Raw genomic sequence first — 22949 nt, 5'->3', positions numbered from 1 at the left:
ATATGTAAATTTCATAAGAGTGAAATTCCATAACCAGAAATTCTGTAACCCAGGGGATGCCTGTACAGTATTTCAATTACAGGTATTATTTTTTTATCATTAGAAAAGTGAATCTTTAATTCATATTTAATAAGTAAATACGAGAAATAATAACTTCTTGAAGAAATCACGGATTGAACTGAGAGCACAGTACATGTTTTTCAAGCTCTGGAGCAAGCCGCAAACATCATCATAATAACCAAACAACAAAACAGCCATGAGCACACCCAAACAATGAGGCACAAATCCTAAACATCAAATAATGTCCACCACCCTTTAAGGGTTAATTAGTAAAATAAACATTCAACTAAGTTTCTGTGAGTGACACAAGCGTGTGGAAGCAAAACCTGATGAAGTCTACTGGTAGGCCAAGGGTAAGAGATGGAGGACCCAGGAAACTAGAAAATCCTCAAAACCTGTTTGGTCTTGGTCCTACGGGTCCTGGATTTGAGGATCTGTACCTGTGTGTGTGTGTGTGTGTGCGCGCGCATGTGCACGTGTAGCAGAGAAAGCAAGTACAGTATCTGTGAATACAAATTTACAGGGAAAATCTAAGTCAAATTTCGGAATGATGTGGGAAAGCAAGGAAATTTAGTGTAGTATCCTTGATAATTGGACTGTAGGAGTGCACTGAGCACTTGTGCCAGTGTAAAAGAAGAATGAGTATACATTCCTTTACCACATGAGAATTAAAATGGAAGAAATTATGATAATATATGAACACAAAGTTACTTCATATTACAGAAGACAGCATTAGGACTCAAAGTAAAAAAATAAATAAATACTTTATCAATAGTTTGGCCAAGGTTTTAGGCACTTAAAAAGCAAACTAAATGCATAAGATTAGCAGGTGCATTTTCTTCAGTTGCCCTGGAAAATCACAGTGAGGAAATATTATTTATAAAAGACAAATACCATTACTCCAGTTACATGCAGTGAGTAAATACATCAATTCCCTCCCACTCAGGAGATTGAGTTCTCTTAGGCTTACTCGTTTTTATAGGGGGGAGGGGGTAAGGAGATATTTTTAGTTTCTTAACAATTTAGCCTTACATTCTGGAAATATTCATATTAAAATAAAGCAACAATTTAAAGGTACACTATGCCCAAAGACTTCAATTGATTAGGAATAAGTGTTTCTCTTACCTCTCTCTCATCACACATGAAAAACAATTACTGAATATTATGTATGGATTACATACAAAGTACAAGGAAATGCCATCTGAATCAAGACAATAACCTGCTCTTAGTAATAAGCATTACCTATTACTATTTATTTCCAAACTATATTTCAGCTTATTATTCTATAAAGGTAACTGAATTTTCTCAAAATTCAGCCTGATCCTTCACAATTTGCAGTAAAAAACATGAATTTAAATTCTTTAATATATTGCACTAGCTTACAGATGAATTTTATTTCCCGTTGCCACTCACAAAAATGAAGAGTACATAACGTAATTCTTTCCCTCTGACTCATCGTCATCACTATTTTGTGCCTGTTTTTAATCCCCTACAATACTATACACTGAGAAGTTAAGGTACAGATGAAAGTTTGAATTTTGCTATAATTCTGTAGTCAAAAAGAGACAAGGACATCCGCTGGAACTTTTCCAGTGGAGGACAAGGGGATAGGCAAGACCCCACAGTTGGGTTCCCACATGGTGAAATTTTTCACCAGAATGATGAAATTTAGCTTCAGTTTTTACTGTCGGATTCCCCCTTCATTTTTGTTAGATTCTAATTCCCCTTCTTTTGTTGGGTATGTGTTGCTTATATATTTTGACACAAGCCTGATCTGGGGTAGGGGGGAACTGCCTCCTCTCGCCCCCCACCGGATGATGAAAAAGAGAACACTGAACAGTCACGAGTCCCCCATCTCCCTAGTCATATTAAACACTGCCAGCCTCATCCCAGTTTGGATGTGTGCCACCCACCCTACACCATCTTATTCTCTTTACTGACGTTTTTGTACTAAACTAAAACATTAATATATACTGTACAATATAAAATTGCTATTTTTGCTTCATAAAATATATTAGAGGGGATATTAACAATCAAAATACTGTACTGTGTACAGCAAGTGACAATTACTTATTAATATCATGTGCATACAGCAACAAACTAACCCTGCTCTGTATAACAACATGAAACTTTAGGTTAAGACTTGAAACTTAATCTTGTGGTTATCATCATGAAATGGTACCCATGTGACAACACATGTGAGGGCAGACTTGTTTATGTGTTAAGGCATATTAGTTATAAATAATTTTGTACCTGTATTCAGATTTGCATTTGACTAGGTACAACTGTACTAAGTGGCAGAAAGAGGCCTAGAACATGAATTCACATGTTTACCTGCATAAGATTGAATTTGTCTCCCACAATGAATTTTTTATAAAAGAAATCGGTACTTGTATATAACCGAATTTGCATATGCTAACCATGTAATATTGATAATGTAACAAATAAATGTTATTTCATTACATAAAATGCTAAATGCTGTAATTCAGGAGTGAAAAAAAGGTAAAAATTACCTCGGCTAATGGCTGAATTAACATATTGGCTTGGAGTTTTTTACTCACCAACAATGGTAGAGTCTGTTATTCCAAATTATGGAGGTTTTACTGTATATGAGGCGCCCCACATCGCACGGGTTATTCGCGCCAAAATTTGAAACCGAGAAAACCGCATTTAAAGCTTTTCCAACTTCAAACCTGCATAACTGTCGTTTTATGAAATACAGCATTCATTTTTTATGCTTTTTGAAGCTAAAGGACTGTACAGGACTTGCAGATGGTAGGTAGCGTGTCATGAGGTATGTACTGGGTTGTTGCAATGTTGATTTAAAGCAACAAAACTCCCACCTGCTAATAGCTTTTATCACTTTAATCGATATCAGAGTGTAGATCCCACCCGCTGGAGGGGCCGTGGCGTAGATAGCAGACGCTCCGTCATTGGTCGAGACGGGGGAGGAGGCTGTAGGGTGGCCGGTGTGATTGGCCGCCCGCTCCTCTCACTCACTCACTGACAGGATGAGAGCACCTTACGGCTTAAAGCCAAGCCCATAATTTCCTGTGTGCCACAAATCGATGTTCTACCCTATTTTCAAAGGGCTTCCCACCTTATTTACAGTGTAGTAAGGAGATCTTATCAATTGCCATTGTATAGAGCTAGGCCGAAAATAGTGCTTTCCAACAAAAAATGGGTTTCGCTCGGATGGTCTGAATGTACCTTACGATGTGGGATGCCTCATATCTCATTAACCTGACTGCCTTCAATAGTACTCATTGCATATCTACAATATTTATGTAACCACAATGAAATCACAGCACAGTGTATACAATATGAAGCATTATTATGCCTAATAATCCCTTTCAAGTATTAAATTTAATTCTGTGGACCTATGTCGATTAGAAAATGGGATGATTTCTAGATCACTGAGTGGTGTAAACCTTGAAAAGTCACATAACATTGAGGAATGGAGGGAAGAGGTCAGACCACCATTCCAATCTTAAGCACTGAGAGTCACTCAACAAATTGGTCATACATTTTGTTTTATTAATAGTTTCACAAAGTAAAACAAAGTACTTGTAGGTGCTTACTGTACCAAATAATGTTCTATATTGAATACAACATTACAAATACACAATACAGTACTGTAACCATACTTCTTTTGGTTATATCCAACATGTATCTATAGGCTGCAGCTAACAATAGCATAAATGCCTGTACAGTACAGGAGAACATGCACCGGTATGTTAATATTTCCTTCAGCATGTTTCAAACAAAAATACTATTTGTGCAATATATTAAAATTTTTGTTCCATACAAACATACTGTACTAGAAAATATATAATCACATATACAGTAATTAAAGATAGCAATATTCTCTCTAGTAGAAATGTATCCCCTGATTAAATGAGACAAAGTATGGGAAGCACTGAACTAAAAATCCAAGAACACATACCGGTATTTAATGTTTTGAATATTCTGATTACATGATAGTAACACACAAAGAATATCCTCAGGAATATGTGCAAAGTGCTAATGAAAATAATATTACTACACTACCATTCCAATTCCCATCCACTAAAGTTTCTTTAACATCAAATGTAATTATTAAGTTCCAATTAGGATAAGTTACTACAAATTTCTTACAGGTTAGCCACTCCTCTAGATCTTCGAATGGGAAATCCCCTAGCATAATGAAGGCAGCTGTCAGCAGAGATCACCTAACAGACTCTTGGAGTTTTCCCTATAAAAGAGTTTCGAGTCTCTTCACTGGTCATACGATACACATTTAAACGACACAGGCATAGAAATTTATCAAAGGATGAAATTTTTCATGAATATAAGGCCTTTTCTACTGCTATGTACGGTAGCCACAAAGATGATGATAATCCCAATTCTACGTGTCCAGTAGCTGATGAGTTATTCTATCCATTCTGGTGAGGCAGTAGTCCCCCTTGGGGTTGTTCCATCATTGATAAGTACACTACAATGCAAGGCATTTTCTGCTAAAATAGGAACATGAGGCAATTACAGTTATTTATTAAACTGATGAATGAGTGATAAAACTTTTATAACAAAATACAAGTTACAAGGACTGAAAAGACAGGGTGAAGTTACATTTGTTCCAAAGGCATAGTGTATCAATTAGGAAATACCATCTACTTTCTTAATCTTCAATTTAACCCTTTGCCCCAACCCAAATAAGTCAATATTTATAGAAATCCAGTGATTCTTGTATTTCATAAGCCTGAGAATTCAAACTTCTGAGGCTTGTAGCAGTGAGAGCATCCAGGAAAGAGAAGGAAGTAAACACAACTGTAAACTACACTCCAAATCCTTTTTAACTCAGCATAATAAAAACATTAAAATGAAAACCAAGAATTTCTGGTACCCTTTCTTATCATGTGTTCACCAGTCTCTAAAGCTCTCAATAAGGTCAAACCCCCGGTAATGGTTGAGGTGCCACACGCAACACCTGCAACAAGTGGTTCAAGGCTTCAGGGCACACTTACCTACCCATAATTGATGACTGTCTGCCCCTGTAAGCATCTTTATGGAAAAATAACAACAAATACATGGGCATAATAAAATATTTGTCATTGAAGGTGCAGTCTCTAAATATGGAGGAGAGCACACCCCACTAGCGCCTCCCCAGTTCTGAAGCTTAGGAAATAATGTGTCCCAGTACTCAACTCAGTAACTAAAGCATAAATTAATATACATACTATATTGAATTAAGGTTAAAAAACATTTAAAGTATTTCTCAAAATAAACACCCATAAATAAGTAACACAAAAGTCACAGGATGCCAACACACACAGTTTTCTTTCATAAGGGAAATATTTCTGAGTATACATTTTCACAATACAGTATTGTACCTTCTGTTAGATATTTTATAAATATCTATTGTACAGAAAATCATCTTAGTACAATAAAAAAAAATGAAAAAAATAAAAGAAAGATCAGTGGTTCATACATCAAATGAATTGCAAAGAAATTTAACACGATATTTGGATACGTGTTTTGAAGATTCTAAGAGCTGACAAATTGTTTTATCTAAATTACTGTGCAGTAAGTAAATACTGTAAGTTTATTTCATTGTTTTATTAATGTTTTTCACCACTGTACATGGATTAAAAAACAAAAAACAAACATACTGAAATACAATATGGTTGTGTTTATGGGTGATCCAAGTACAGTACCTCAAACACACAATGCTATGGGTCAGTGTTATTTAATCCCCACGAATAGCAAGGGTCAACTTATATCCTAATATGCAGGGCTAGGGTTACAACGTCCCCAAATACTGCAAATTGAAAATCATTGGCACCTATAGGTAATGTGGGGCTACAATCTGGGTCCCAAAATATTACCCTTCCCAATTTTTTTATTTTTAATTCACATGTTTAGTAAATTTGGAAACTTTTAATTAAAAAAAATATATATTGACAAAATAGATTACAAAAATAAATATACAAACATATCTGCACCTATAGAAAAAGTAAAAAATAAATAAATATTAGGTGTTATATCAAATGACAACATCCCCTGGACCCCCTCTGAGCTGTGAGAAGCACCATTACAGACCCTAAATCTTTCTAGGTGGATCAGCTGAGTTGCTACATTTACCTTAATGTAACAGCTACAGCAGTTTATAATTTCCTCACAAGAGTATTTTATAAAGTACTTTTATAATAAATATTTTCAAGCATTTTGTGTACACAATTCAATTGACAAAATGAAAACTGAAAATCCATGCTGTGCAGATCTACTGTATATATTAAAAATACCTGAGAGATCCTGCCATTGCAATGGGCAAGTTTAATTGAGCAACACAACATGACAAACAGTCCATGCCAACAATGTTGGGCCTGTCTAACAGATTCTCATCCAATCAAATCAGGATTTAGTGGATACCTAGTGAAGGTGTCCATGTCAGGAATCAAAATCTTTCAGACTCTCACACTCTCACACACTTTAAACCTTCTAGGTATTAGAACAATATAAAGAGGACTCAAAACTCAGTCCAATCACAGTACACATAGAGTCATATCACCCAATGCAAGGGTTGTATTCTTGAAGGATGATGCATTTCATGAATTCCCATTCGGCAAGCTTCAGAGTAGGTGAAGAATATAGGGAGCGGGATATTTGGTCTTCAAATGACCCCAGTATAAACTAAATGCAAGTTCTATGTTCCTAAAAACATAACTTTATCAAATAGTGAGAACATTATATACTGTACCCATGTCTGGGTCAAGTTTCAAGTCAAAATCTTCAGGCTAAAGTCAGGGAGCCACCTTAACACTCTTGGGGTTTTCCTACACAAAATTGCGTATGATCTAAATTATCACTTTAGGATTTTCATATGCAAATTTGTATATGAAGTAAAAAATTCAAATAGAGTAATTTCATGTTTGCATATGAACGCTAGACACGCAAGACAGACATTTTGCAATGTCAGCACAATCTGGGATCTATGTAGACTGCACTTCAAGGTCACCACACCAGTCTCCCTTTTGTGTTGAAAGGCCCCAGGATATAACGCCAGCCCACATTTCCCAAGCATTTTCTTGTGTCTTGTGCTGATTTCTCGTGCATTACAATGATTTCATTTATTCATAACAGTGTTGAGAGAGCTTTGAACCATGCCTCGTGTTGCTGGCGAGGGCGGAGGGGTGGGGAAATGTAAAAAGTGCAAGGAGACTGTACCATGTGGTGCCTCCTGATGCCTCTCCTAGTGTCCCTGGCCCTTCAAGTATAAGTGATAGTTTGTCTGGCCCTTCAACAAGTAGTCCTAGTGTTATAACTCAATACAGTTCAGTACAGAATGTACAATTATCTTTTGTGTCCGGAGGGAAAAAATTAATAATCTGTACTCAGCCTATGCTCTCTCATCAGAATGCAAAATTTACACCACTATTACCAACCAAAATATTAAAATTTTCACAGCTTTTCTTCTATAACTATTTTTCCTAAATATGTACACTTTATAACAGAATAAGGTTCACATTGTAATCACATGAAATAACGAAGGTATGTATTAACATTTTCATTAAGCGTAAACAAATATTTTGTGTTCTTGCTCTTATGCAGATACCAGTATAATTATTTTATACTCATATACAACTGTTTATGGATAATTTATTTACAATGCTAATGCAATGAATCCCAACTACTTAATTTCAAATATCATGCTTGCTATGACTCATTACTGTACATACAATTATCTCTTGTGAGGTGAACAACAGGCCAGACCCCAAGCTTCTCATGGGAGAGCACCTACCTAAACCCAAGAGTGTTAATGTTTCTTTCCATGAGACTGAAATTCATGCATGTGCCTGTGTCAAGGCATTTTGAACAGGAAGAACAAGCTGTGGATGCCACTAGAGACCCAGGCTCAATATTCAACATAGAGTAAACCCTTGATAACTCGCCATTCGATATATAGGAGTTTCATATAATTTGGCATGTACAGTATATGGTCTCGGAATTTATTATAAAATAATTCGGGAAATGCCGAGTTATATAAAATTATCGGGGAAAATCTTTGCATATTTGGCCGCGTGGGTAACATTCGCTGCTCTACCTTGGCCAGTCTGGTGCTTGTCATTGTTGTGGTCGGTGCGCGCTGCCTCACTCCACCCAATACATAGACGTGGGACGGGAGGGTGCTGTAGCATCCAATATTTTGGGTATAAAATACTATACATTGCACCAGGTATCTAGGGCACCAGAATTAATATTCAGCACTTCCTGGTAAAGTTTGGTTCCTGTGGTACTGATCCCAAAACAACCAACAACCTCCCCCGTTCATGTCAGGTCAGCCACTGTAGGCAGAACTTTTCCACTATTATGGTAAATCCAATGTCATAGAATTGATTTAATTTACAGTTCAATTCATTTTATCCAATTTCCAACTATCTGAATCTTCCAGGTATCCCAACTTTATCCCCTTTGGTAAAAATTCTAATTTAGTCCAACAATCCAAAAGCAACTTAAGTCATTTATTTGTGTTTCAGACACCAGTAGGACTTTAACCGCTTTTTGAACCAAATGTGATAAACAATAAAACTGATACATAGCAGATCATAAAATACAATGGCTCCTTCCACACTCAAACCATCATCTAAGTGATGCCACAGTTCAGCCAGGCAGTCAACCAGCTGACTGAGATGCGTGTGTGCCGTGACGTCACATGGGAGGGAGGGAGGCGGGTGAGTCAGCCACGCAGTACAGCTCACTGCCTTCACCCCCCCCCCTACCACACACCTATGCTCTTCATTTTCTATTTTACAGTTTTATATTTCCTTTACTTCTAAGCCATATTAGAGTAAGTTACATGATTATTTACATACTCAGACTTGAATTATATGTAGAGAAAACAATTATTTTTGTTAAAATGTATTCTTTATTTTGTACGTGACCAAATTACAGAAGCATACATAAGTGCTGCACTGTTTACTGTTTATGTAGCCTTTCCCTTCCATCACCTACCATGCCTCTTGGTTACTACAAAGCTTCCTTCTTTGCCTGCAGTGCTGGTAAGAGTTACTTTTTGAAAACCAGTCATTAAATGTATATATACATGAGCCGAAAATTTTTTATTGTTGTATTTTTGTGGTGGCGGTGGGGGGAGTGCCCAGACAAGTCAGAATTTGGGATAATATGGCAAGGCCAGAGCCCCACATGTGCCGAGTTATCAAGGTTTTACTGTACTCGTAATTCCTGACGCTCTCATATTTTCTCATTATTTTTATTTACAGGTGTATTTATTTTTTTATTCTCAATAAGTATCATTTGAAGTAAACCTCATCACCACCTTTCTTTCTTGAGTAATTCACAATATTTAACATCATCAAGATTTCCGGTGTTTTCATATTTGTTCATTCAATTAAATTTCTTCTGAAAAAATCTAAAAAAGGTGTGTTTGAAGTGAATCTCAAATAATCTTTTCTGAATTTCAAATTGTCTGAAATATGGATTCATTTCACATTGTTCTTCCTCACCATTTTGGTAGCACTCATACCATGCCATCATTTTTTTAACAACCTGCACTTCACTTGGACAGGCAGGTGCTTTACGTTTGGAAGCAATTCTTGAATTAAGGGTAAAACAAAGAATTTTCAAAAAGAAGAGTAAGAGCACTTGTCATGTTTATTTTTCCTTACCGATAATGAGCTGTAAATGGGTGTGAGAGTGTGAGAGTGCAGCAAATGGGTCCTGCTGCCCAATCTAACACACATACTCTATAATAAATCATGTTCTCCAAAATGCTTACCATTGAGAACACAGCTATGCTCCCACTATAAGAACTAAGAAAATCTCATTACAGAACTAATGTTGCATATCAAAACAATACATACAACACTTTCATGGCCAAGTGACATGGTACACTGCTGCTTAGAACTAGATAAAAAAAAAGCATATATTTCTCCTGTCCAAGAGACCAAACTACAGTAAATAGCTCCTTTCCTAGTTGTCTGCAAATGTGTCACATCCATCACCACAGTATTTCATGTCAAAATAAAGACTTACTTTCTAAATATTTAAATTTTAGATTGGATAAAATAACTTTAGATTCAAATGTACAACTGTTAATTATAATAAAGTGGTGTGTTAAACTAGCTACTTTGATGTTATATACTACAACTAAATTATGACAGTTAAACATTCAAGATGCTGGAGCTACAGCATTTATCAACTTACCTTTCTCAACATGACTATGTGGGGAGTGTGGGATATAGTGGGCTGTGGCTTTATGAGTGGCAGGCTCATAGCTAAAGCATCGAGCTACACCAGGATGCATACAACGCTCATTAGGATCACCAAGCTCGGTGTGCTCTGACTGCTGACGCCGTGGCTTGCAGAAGAAACTACGTGATGGTACCAGAAGCTCACAGTAAGATACCTCCTGCAATATCACAGTTTGGGAACAATCAGAATATTCTCCAAATATTGATGGAATATTAAAATCAAGTAGTTCCACTAGATTCAATTACTCGTATAAACATAGATGCATGAAAAAGAATGTCATTAGAAGTGAAAATGTGAGTAAATTTTAATGACACACACACACGCACGCACGCACGCACGCACGCACGCACGCACGCACGCACGCACGCACACACACACACACAAGGTTTTCATATAAATAATAGTGCGACTGGAATGAGAAAATCTTTAGGCAATAGTGAGATGAAATTGAAAACCTTATGACAATGTTCTCAACAGTTTTTCCAACAAAAAATATTTATTAAAAAATGGCAATGAAGGAATAAAAAATATTATCTTTGTCAGAAGAATAAATTTTATGCTAAAGTCAGTTATGGAATGATGTGAAATTTTAAAATCTGCACACAATGTCACAAGTACCGTATAAAAATACTGTGTATAAAGAAAAGAAAATAACTTACCTAATGCCTATGTAAAGACCTTAATCTCCATATAGATTTAGAGTAAATTTCAAAAGCATGAGTAGGCACTTTATCAAAAAATTCTGGCAACTATCAAATTACAGTAGACTCTGATTTTACACATTTTAACAACAAGGATTGTACAAATTAAAAAAGTTAAGACCATAATCTTAACACAGTACTGGGGGATGTTCCTCATGCTACACAGTTCATCACTTAAAATACAGTACCACATAGTTCTCTGCATTGTAGTATGGAACCAAAATTTGCACTGACAAAAACACATATACTGTACAGGTATCTCTCGTACTACAAACGTCTGTGATACGAAAATGTGTCTAGTTAAGATTCCATAAATTGACACCGCTATTTCGAGATAAGAAAGCTTCCTCCACTTATATGAATTTGGGTCCAGGCAAAAATTCAAGTTTTTTTTTTTTAACCTATCCCATTTATATCTTGAGGAATACCTGTACTGTACATGACTAAGTTCAATACCTGTGTAAGTGTACTTATATGTATTTGCTTATATTCATGCAATTATGTCTTTATGAAGTATGTTCTATACCATCACTTCTAGAAAAATACAGCCACACCTCACTATGTAACTGTGCCTCATCAGTGCTATTTGATTATAAAGAGAAAAGTACTTCCAGTGATATAAAAAGTGCCTACAAATTTAAATACAGTACAGTATAGTTCTTTGAGAGCACCCTCCACCACCATGAAAATACTGACAAAAATACAAGGCGAATCGAGACCAATAAGCCCTCGACATGCATATTTTCAGTATCAATGGCCTTCATCTCTGAAAATCTTTGAAAACTAAATATACCAGTTTTTCATGTCTTCAAAAAAAATATTAAAATCCACAAGAAATTGAAGAGTTTATTTAAGCCATGCATATTCCAGTACAATACCAAAGGACTTCATCCTAGAAAACTTCATAAATATCTAGCCACAAGTTTTCTTCACAGTTCAAAGTTTGATTTTTTCTTGCTGCTCCCCCACAATAAAGAAAACTTAAAAAATAATTTACCAAATATCTAAAATGATTCTTAAGACCAACAGTAAGCAAACATCATTATTTCATCCCAAAATATTTTTAATCAAGCATGGAAAAAGTGGCAAGTTTACTACAGCAACAATTCTTTCTACCAGTTGACAACTCAGGGTAAACTGGACCTGGCTCGTGCAACCTGGCTCATAATACACGAGGAAAGGCAATACTATTATAAATCAACATTCAACTATTTGGATGAAAAGTTGGACAAAAAACTGCAGTAAGAAATAATCTTCTAAAGCACAAGAAGAGATCCATAAAGGCTACAACTATGCAAACTGATGACAGTAATGTGTCCAGTGAATGGTTAAGAGAACTCTCCCCAATTATATCACTTTGCCGAAGAAAATTTGGCACAAACAAGAATCTTGCCTTCGCTATTTCTAAGTTGGCCAGAAATCTAATTTTGACTTTTATCATGACAGAGAGCATATTAACCAAAAGATTGCAGTGTTGAGGATAGTCATTTCTATTCTTCAAAGTAATTTAATTTTAACTAATTTCTGATGATCAAAAGTTGCATTGAAATGTGAACTCAGCTTTTCACAGTCAATACAAAAAATATATATAGGTCCAACCCAATTAAACATGAGCACATAATTATGACATGTAACTACAGAGGAGATACATGATATCTGCAAATATGAAGGAAAATTATTGTATATTTTCACCTTGCTCCCAAACTTTTCTGGGTCAAGAGAACACCACTGGTAAAGCGTTTATGACTGACGTAGCTATATCAAAATGTAAAAAACAATCTTAACCTATTCTTCATGTATATCTTTTGTACACTAACACAACTGAAAGTGGATCAACTGACTTACCCTACATTCATCATTGCGATCAAAGCCTAACAAATGAGAGGGGTCTCCATTATCACTAATTGTGGAAAGCGTCCGGTTTCCTGAAGTATGGCGTCGACGTCCACTCTCGCCTCGGCCATAAAGATGATCACTTCTCCTGCAATATCCATAAAAATTGATTTCAATATGAGTGAATCAAGACACTATGTGCCTCAAAATGTTGACATCCTTCAATAATAGTGAATTTTTTGTCAGACAACTGGGCTGACTGTGGGAGGTTACGTCAGACTTCAAGACTTTGTTAAACATAACGTTGAAGTAAAAAAAGTAAAAAATAAATACCCCTTTTTTAACAAATCAATCCATTATCATTTCCTAATATTATTTTTTCTTTGTTCGTATTGAAAGTACTGTTTAATCTTGCATATCATTATTATTTAGTTATTATAAATTTCCCCAAATTGCTATTTTACTGCTGCTCTGCTCTTTACTAATATCTTCTACGTAAAATTTACACTTAACTCCTTCACTATGGGGACGCCAGTTTTACTATTTCATTTGGCTAACACCAGACAATTTTATTCAGCTCAGAGGGGATCCCGTACACAAGGGGTTAATCACCCTCTGTTGCACACTAGAATGCCCTGCAGCACTGCATAAGGGTCTGATCATTATAACTTCAGTTGTAGGAACTATAAATATATTTTCGTACAGTATCTGCTGGACAGTTCTCTTACTGAAGATTTTGGTGTCAGGCTGGCAAGTGCTACATTCTTTGACACATCTTATTTATGCATGCTAGAATGATTCTCAAATTACATCATATGCAAAAGAATCAGACATACAGTACTAAGCACATAAAATGACAAATGTAACAAAAGGAAGCATTGATCTAATTGGTTCTGTCAACAGGTTTGAAATTTTGAGGAATTCACGCCAAATAAAAATCATGCACATAAGTTCCTCAGCAACGTAGGTTTTCCAAATATTATCAGATAGAACCTGTACTGCTAAAAGCTATGACGGAAACACTTAAACACAGCCGGTGACTTTAGCAAGCTATGCTAATCTGGTTGCATGAGATACTGTACAGGATATGTATAATGCACACTGATATGTTACTAGTATGTATAAGCATAGCCATTACAAGCTGGGATAAATGGTAACTATACACCCTTCACTAAACCTCAGATACGTTGCTCTCATTGTGTGGGTACAATACTTGGATAATAGACAACTCCTACCAGAGAACAGTTGTGTAATTTTCTTAATCCTCAATGCACTGAACAAAACAATTATCCTCTAGTAGCAGAGTAACTACTTCAGATTTAGCTTAATCTGTTACTATTCCACTAAGTTGGGACTGGATCTGAGCTTTAATCACTATTATTCTATCACGATCTGTTGCAACTTAACTAAAATTGGGTAGAAAATTACCTAATTACAGATTGAAGTTAAACTTATGCAGAGGAATTTTTCTCAAGATTCTGCCTTACCCTCCCAATTTAGACTTGTTGTACGGCAAGGCAGAGAATATATAGAAAGGAATTTTGTGTGATGACAGCAACACAACTCGCTCATCCCGAATCTGTAGATCATGTGCTGTCTTCATAAACTTGACCTCCTTGCTAGGTGGGCCCGAAGAATCAGATACGCTACTTGACAATTTTCTTGTGCGTCCACCTCCGATACCTGGAAGGATACAAAAGAAGGAAATAAAAACAGGTAAGGTATTCACATAGATAAAGTGTTGAAGCGTAATATGAGTGTTTAATAAATATCTTATGCTACAGCCCATTACACCTTTTCACATATCCATTGAGACATTGTTACATAACTATTTGACAAATTTCATAACCGAATGGCAGAACACATATCGAATGACAATCTAAAATAACTGTTGGTGGTATGTCATTCTCCAATTGTTACATTCTCAAACTATATGTAGACTGTCGGTTTATTGTTCACGTCTGTCAACTTCATAACTTGTGTCAATCATTTCCGTTAGCATGAACGAACAGTTATTTTAGAGTGTCATTCGATATGTGTTCTGTCTGTCATTCGGTTATGAAATTTGTCAAATAGTTATGAAACAATGTCTCAATGGATATGTGAAAAGGTGTATTATAATGCACAGGAAACGAAGTAATAAGAGAAGGGAACGTATTTAGAGGAATCAAGATAATATGAAGAGCAAGAACATGAGAATCCAGATGACATGGTAGTAATGGTGAGCACAAATGGTAACAATGGAAGAGGAATTGTTGTGAAAAGAATACCTAGTGAGAGCATTGCTCCAAGGCATTATAAGTCAGATGACTGGACAGAGCCAGTCACAATTGTACCATACAGTATACTAAGACTTTGGCACACAAGGAGGCAGCATAGCCAGCACTGCACTTGACTATCTTCACTTCCCCAACTGTAAATTTGGGTACAGTACTTATTTACAGGTGGGTGGAGTGCGAGTACCCTGGGATTGAACCAGCGACCCTAGGGACAGGAGATGAACACTGTATCCACTTGGCTACTGAACTGTTTAGATATTCATACTGACCATTTGCTTACACAGAGCTTCCACCCATGATATCTCTTGGCAAAAGGATTACACTATCAGTAATTTATTTTTAAACTTCCTAAGGTCTCCAACCAACAATACATGTGCTGTACTTGTGGCATAATGAGCTATGGCTAGCCATATTATGTAAATTATTTCCATAGCATCACATTAAGCTGGACTCACTTTAGTCTAGCATAAATAAAGATGAACATCAATGTACAATACAAATAGGCCTAAGCCAGATTTATTTAGATTATAGATGAAACAACCTGTTTAGATTAAGTACACTACCCCCTCGCTTAACGCAGATTTGCTCAATGCGAATTTGCTCAAACAGAGTTTTTTTTATTACTATCCAGTCTCACTTAACACAGGGCTAAGATTTGCCCGAACACGGGTTGAGCCGGGCTAACACGTGTTTTGTGTGGGCCAGCAGTTCAGTCCACTACAGTCCATAGGTAGTGTCCCCCCCCCTTGCCTCGTGGACTTGGAGTTTAGCTATTACTCGGTCCAGCCACAACCAAAAAGTTTGCTTTGATTAACCTCAGTTTTTTCACTTGCTTTCTCGAAGTGCCCCTCTGCTTAGGGACACTCCAGCAAAGAAGAATAGTACTACATTTACCCTAGAGAGTAAATGAGACATTCTTCAACAACTAGAGCGAGGTCAATCCACCACTTCTGTCGGATATGAATTTGCTGTGAATGATTCAACCATCTGTACTATCAAGAAGAATGCTGAGAAGATTAGAGCCACTGTGCAGCAGTAAGGAACCCAAGACTAGAGAAGGTGGAGAAAATGCGAGTGTTTGGGTGGAAGACCAAAACAAGAGAAGGATGCCTCTCAATGCTCCCTTGATTTGTACAAAGGCACACCAGTTGTACAAACATGCAAAGCAAATGGAGGCAGGCCCTTCAGACAATGTACCTTTTCTAGCCAACAAGGGGTGGTTCAGCAACTTCAGGAAATGCGTGTCTCCACAACATGCAGCTGAAGGGTGAAGCTGCGTGTGTGGATGCTGCTGTATCTGCTTTCCCGGCTGTGTTAACGGCAGCAAGTGTTGAACACGGAAAAATCAGGCTTCTTTTGGAAACAGATACCCAGCCAAACATTTACCTCCAAAGAGGAGAAAAGTGCTCCAGGTTTTAAAGCAGCCAAGGATCAGTTAACCCTTCTGCTGTTTGGTAAAGTCAAAGGTGACTTCAAGCAAAAGCCCATGCTAGTGTGCCACTCCCAGAATCCAGAATCCATATGCCTGCAAGGAATCCAGCACCTCAACCCTGCCAGTGCACTGGATGGCCAACAAAAAGATATGGATGTCTTCGTGAATGTTTAAAGAGTGGTTCATGAAGTGGTTTTGCATGGAGGTTGAGAGGTATTGCCAATGCTCCAACCTGGCTTTCAAGGCTTTGTTGCTCCTGGATAATGCCCCCATCACCTTAACAATTTGCACCCAGATGTGAAAGTGATGTTTTTGCCACTGAACACAACAGCTATGATCCAGCCTATGGCTCAGGGGTCAGGCGTATATTGACTCAGTTGCTGACTTGGTTACAACATCCTCCATGCTGTCAACAACATTAAAAGTTCCTGGGATGAGGTAAAGGACATGACAATGAATGCAGTGTGCAAAGTGTGTGTTCACTCCATCATCAGCTTTGACAACCCCCCAGAAGTGGCCAAGATTGTTAAGTTTGCCCGAACTGTGGAGGGTGATGGGTTCCAGGACATGGAGGAGGAGAAGGATGTCCTTGACCTGTTGGAGTCCCACACTGAAGAGTTGTCTGCTGAAGACCTAGGGCAGCTGATTCAAGAGAAGAAAGTCCAGGATGAAGAACTAGTTAATGCTGCTGTGAAGTCTGAACTGACCACCAGGAGGCTGGCTCACTTCTTCAGCATCACAGACCAGATGGCCGAGGAAGCTGTAGACATAGAGCATAGTTCATTGCTTGGGAAAGGGCAAATCAGCTGTTTTCCATGTACAAAAAAAAGCAGTTGAAGGCAAAGCAGTCGACCATGACCCAGCCCAGCCCTGTCATCTCCAGTCGATATTCCTCTACCATCATTACCTAGTTCCAGTGATAAGAGTGAAGAAGACGTCCTACACATACCATCATCCTTCATACCCTTCACATGGAAGTACAGTATATTTATTATTCTTATTTAAATGCTTATTCATCATGTTTAAGTTCGACATTCTTACGACTAGAGAGCGGCTTTCAGTAAACGAATGACGAAAAGATTAGAGCTGTAATTTCGGGTAGATAAGAATAACTTTCTTCTTATTTTTTTTTATTCAATTACATGCACACACAATCCTATACTGTATACAGAATGTAAAAAAAAAACCCCTATCATTGGGTCAAATAGATAAAATGAATAAACAATTCTTCATGCAAATGGCTGCGGTGTTAAACTTTCGGCAACTCATTTCATGGACATGCCAGTGCCTCCAAAACATCATGCTTAAGTGAATTTGATAGAAATACAATATGTGTATTAGTGAGCTACTTTAGAGCTGTATGATGTCTTTCAACTTAGGTTTTGGGTGTTTTTGGAGTGGGTGGGGGACATTTTGGCGTCCACCTGATGCATCCCTTATCTCCCTGTGTTATAATGGGTTTGCTCTACACGGCATATTCTGGGAACGCGACCTCCACATTAAGGGAGAGGGCAGTGCACTTCAAATGCCAGATATCAATTACATCTAGACTGCATTAGTTATTCATGCATCATGAATGGGCAGCTTTAAATAATGTATAATGTATTCCTATACCTGCACTGTACTCTGAAGATTATAGAATCATAATCACCCATAAGCTGTCTATTTTAGCTATACTGTACTGAAAATGTTCACTGTACTACAATATATTCTAAATTTCATTAAATAACAGTGATAATGATGATGAAAATTCCAATAACTACAATTAATAGCAAACATTAAAATACACAAGATGCAATGAACACTAAAACCAGACTTTTTTATTTTGTTTTATGAAATTTTACTTTCAAAGTTCAATGTCAGGGATCAGAATATAATAATTATAGTGTACTAAATAGATCAAACTAAAATGGGGTGAATCTATAAAATCTACAAATGTAATGATTTAGATATAAAATTCATTCTATTGCAAGTGTTTTATAATAGTGCCTGTACTGTACCGCCAGTACAGTATCTGTACAAGACAAACACTGTACCCGGTAAAACAAAATTAATCACTCCTGTTATCAACTGAAGACTATCAGATTAATACATTAAAACATTCATTTCATTAAAGTACTGTACAAGTAGATATTACATACCGTAAGCATTTATTATAATGATAACTGAAAAACAAGAGAGAGAGTATTACAGTACTGTATGTATATTGAAACATCAGTACAGCAGACCAGCGCCAATAGTGGATTTCCCATCCGCGGATTCCAAGAACGTATCTACTGTTTCTACCCTGTATACAATTTCACCAACCATGGCATTTGAATTTCGAGTATCTGCGGATTAATGTGGCGTCTCTATCCCTCAGTGGTCTAATGAATTCCTCTGTAAATGTGAGGAAGGAATAAAAATAATACTAATAAATAAAAGAAAAAATAATGCATTGTCATTTGATATAATCGTTTCACTAAGGATGTGTGAGACAGGAGCATCCCCCCCCCCCCCGAAAGTTGGTGGATGAGTGTAAAAGACTGGAAAACTTGGCCGCTCAAGCCGTCAGCAGAGGCGGGAGATATGAAGTTGTTCGCAGTCATATTTCCTGCCTCTGGTGATGCCCTTGTAATATTTCATTGTGATTCTTATCTTTTAAAATGTTAGTTTTTACCTAATATAGTATTACTGATATGTAATTTGTCTTAATATGCCTTATTGCGGGTAATAATAAGTATATATTAAATGCGTCCTCCAAAAGCGTGAATTTGCTACCAGAGTTTAACAGTTAATTCATGTATAAGATTTCTGTTAAACTTCCTACGTGTTCATGTTTAAAATAATGAACATGTGTATCTTTATATAATTTAGCTAATTATCTTTCTTGTCAGAAAGTCATCCCAACAATTATGAATGAAATCATTTAGAAATACTGTACATCATTACTTCAGGATGAAATCGGACAGATTTGCAACAGCCAATCAGCTGTAACTCTTGAGGAGGGGGAGGGGCATCTCTTCTCAGCTGGGAAAAAACACACTATAACTATTGTGCTCAGACATCATGCCAAAACTCTCTCAGATGTCTCAGAATGGAAGTGGTGGGAGCGCATTTATGGAATTAATCTAAATTTAGCACACTAATTCACTAAATCAAGCGAAAATAACGGAAAAAATTCCTTCCACTAAATCGAGAATTCGTCATATCGGAGTCCATTAAATCGAGAGTATACAGTACTGTACAGTATTAAGCTATTTTATATGTACTGTATTTGACTCAAGTTTAATTAAATGTACACCAGTACCTCAACATATGCGAGCTCAACTCTCTCGAATTCGACTATCCGCGAAATGATCTCAGAGGTTTTTATCTATTAAAATAACACAAAAACTGCGGACATCTGCCATGGTATGATATCATGGCATCATGCTGAATCCAGTACGGCTGTTCTCTCCCTCCAGTCTCGCTTGAGAGTTCTCCCGCATCACCCGCCAGTCTTGTCTGAGAACAATTCTAATGTTGATTATAGCTGTCATGGCTCCCAAAAGGCCATTAACTGGTGACAGTGCATCAGCGACTGGCTGTGCATTTGAAGTGAATGAGCTAACTGCTCATGCCACAACGATAAAAGGCAAGGAAATTAGAAGTAGTGTTGCTCATAGCGCACCACACAGTGCTGAAGTTACTCATCAGATACACGATAAATGTATGAAGAAGATGGAGAAGGCGTTAAGTGTATGGATTGAGAACACGATTCACGAGTGTCAAAGATTTTAACATATGATTTACAACTATGACCCATCAATGGAATTAAGCATCAATGTGAAGCGGATTATCGAGAATGTTTTACAACCTTATCAAGAAACTTATAAAGAACTAAAAGAGAAAGCCAAACAATGGCCAATAACAATGATTTTAATGCCGAGATCCAACCCCTCCCTCTCCTCACCAACCAGTCGGCATAGTGTGCATCACCCCTCCTACACTCACAGCCTGCCTCTCCCCTTCACTCCACCAATGCAAATTACTCACCTGCCAGCCCTTTATTGGACATTCTGGATGATCCCAGTCCAGGTCTTAAAGAAAGAGCAGTAACATCTTCAGTATCATTACTGAGGCTTCTACAGCAGCCATTATGAAGTAAGAAAAGTAAACTTTATATACATAAGTAGCACTGCTAATTAGTTTGCTCCCATAATGTTGATATTACACTTATGACTGGGATAAATTATATATTCTTCTCAATTATAAGTTTGCTACAGGAAAACCTAATATTCAGTATGCACACAGGTTTCATTCACAGCATTGCTTGTCAGGCGTGCATTCATGTGTGTTCATGGCACAGTGGTGGTGGTACGGTATGGGCCGTGTGAGGCAGGCAGCAGACTGCCGCTATTGCAATGCACTTGACTTCCCTAAAATCAAACCACATATACTTGCTTTTCAATTAATTTATTAACACATAATACAACTGTATACAGTAACTGTACATACCTGCGTAGTATTTAGAGAGCCTAATTAAAATAAACAATTCTCATTTTATTTATTTTGTCCCTAATTTATGGTACACTATAATATAAAAAATAGGGTATTAAGGAATGTTTTCCACGAAATTCTACATTCGTGGGTGTTTGGGGTACCTATCCCTCACGAATGTTGAGGTGTGAGTGTATGATACAGGTACAGTAAGTCCTCGATATATGTGAGTTCAGCATATGCAAATTCACTCATATGGCAAGACCCTATTCCTACCAGGAATTCAATTAATGTGAGCAAAATTCAGCCTTATGTGAGATGTCACACTCTGATATGGACTCCAACCCTGATGACCCTGCAGATGTCACTCCAACATCATCACCCACTATGTAAACCCTCTACCGCCACCACCATCTCGTCTACCCTAGTTGATGCATCTGCTTTTATTGTTAAGTACACTGTACTATACACTTGCTTTATCTATTATTTAAAAAATGATTTTGTATTGACTTGTTTTATGGTTTATTAGTCTTGAAAATGGGTCTGTAACATTTTCACTTTGGGTTCTGGAACACACCCTATATTTTCCCATTTAACTAAAGTATTTGATATATGCGAGGGTTTTACAGGAACGTATCCCTCACATATATCGAGGACTTACTGTATTGTTCAGTGAAGGAACTGGCAACTTAGTTAGGCTTTGACAAGTGTTCTCTGTGGCCATGAAACCTAATCCCCTATTTCCGATAAGCCTTTGGTCTTGCCACCCACGGGATTTTCAGAAACCTAAACCATGCCGTTGGCGAAAAACTACTGTATTGAAACAGAATGATAATTTATCTTGATAAAACTTTAAAATTTAAAACTTTACCAAATCTTTGAACAGTATAAATGTCATATGACTCCTTGTAATATAAAACATTTTAATGTAGACCATCAGATTAAAACATATTAATTTCATTAAAGTACATGTACAGTAGATAATATACATTTGGGGGCGTGACTTCGTTCACTACTCTAATTATCAAATACAGTAAGTTCTCATGTAACGTCGCCCCGCTTAACGTTGTTTCGGTACAACGTCGCTACTCTTTAGATGCCAATACTAATTCGGATAACGTCCCGATGACTCAATTTAACATAGTTTTTGCGTCGTCACTGACTACTTTTTACGGCGCATCACCCTCTCTCATCTTGCCGCGCTACGTTCTCTCGGGAGGAGAAGGCAGCCGGCAAGTCACAGTGACTCACTACCTTCCTCCTCCTTCCCTCCCGCCATCTGTCTCCTCCGCTTCACTACCCACCACACACTCGCTCCACCACCTCTGACCATCCATTGAATTTCTGTATATGTAATGTATTTCATGGGGCAAAGGGAGGGTCAGCAACGTAACTCTGGTATTCTATCTATTTCTTATGGAGAAAACTGATTAGCCTAAAGTTGTCTCATATAACGTCGCGTTTTCAGGAACGTAACCACAACGCTTAGCGAGGACTTACTGTACTTGATGTCAAACAGGTTCCATGCAAATGAACATGGCAAATCATGTGTCAATATCAGTGAGACAGTTGTAGCTGAAGGCCTACAGGTGTAGCCCTCTACTGTCTCAACACGTCATGACTCAATACTTTCTCCAACTATGTCGCCCATTAGTGTATCATCTGATGTTACTGGACTTTTATGATTGTGCTTTAACTGTTTTCCCCCAATTTCATTTCCAGTTCGAACCAAAACGTGGCCACGGCCACACTGTACATATGGCCTTAACCGTTAAATTGGAAGCACTAGTAAAGTACTGTATAATATTTTGTTTGTTACAGGGAAGGTTAAAGTAAAGTAAAATATACCTGAACTCACAAAATATGTGGATATTAATGGTAAGCCAGAACAGTTTGTATTATAAATAACAGCACTTACTACCAAAGTCAGTCTTT

At 37.2% G+C, this 22949-nt stretch overlaps 1 protein-coding gene across 2 annotated transcripts in view; it reads right to left on the bottom strand.

Moving 5' to 3' along the window:
- LOC121876313 (CDK5 and ABL1 enzyme substrate 2-like) overlaps nucleotides 1–22949 on the bottom strand; it is a 36217-nt gene that overhangs the window by 9450 nt on the left and 3818 nt on the right. The window contains exons 3-6 of one of the 2 annotated variants that reach the window (XM_042381367.1): nucleotides 14330–14525; nucleotides 12855–12990; nucleotides 10261–10465; nucleotides 4943–5026 (exon numbers count right to left, since the gene is read on the bottom strand). In XM_042381367.1, coding sequence (XP_042237301.1) covers nucleotides 4943–5026; nucleotides 10261–10465; nucleotides 12855–12990; nucleotides 14330–14525 — 621 coding nt within the window. The remainder of the gene's footprint in view (nucleotides 1–4942; nucleotides 5027–10260; nucleotides 10466–12854; nucleotides 12991–14329; nucleotides 14526–22949) is intronic. The other variant, XM_042381368.1, reaches the window with a different exon arrangement.

Source organism: Homarus americanus, unplaced genomic scaffold (assembly GCF_018991925.1).
Source record: "Homarus americanus isolate GMGI-L3 unplaced genomic scaffold, GMGI_Hamer_2.0 scaffold34921, whole genome shotgun sequence".
NCBI classification, from domain to species: Eukaryota; Metazoa; Arthropoda; class Malacostraca; order Decapoda; family Nephropidae; genus Homarus; species Homarus americanus.
This window is presented reverse-complemented; position numbering and strand designations above follow the sequence as displayed.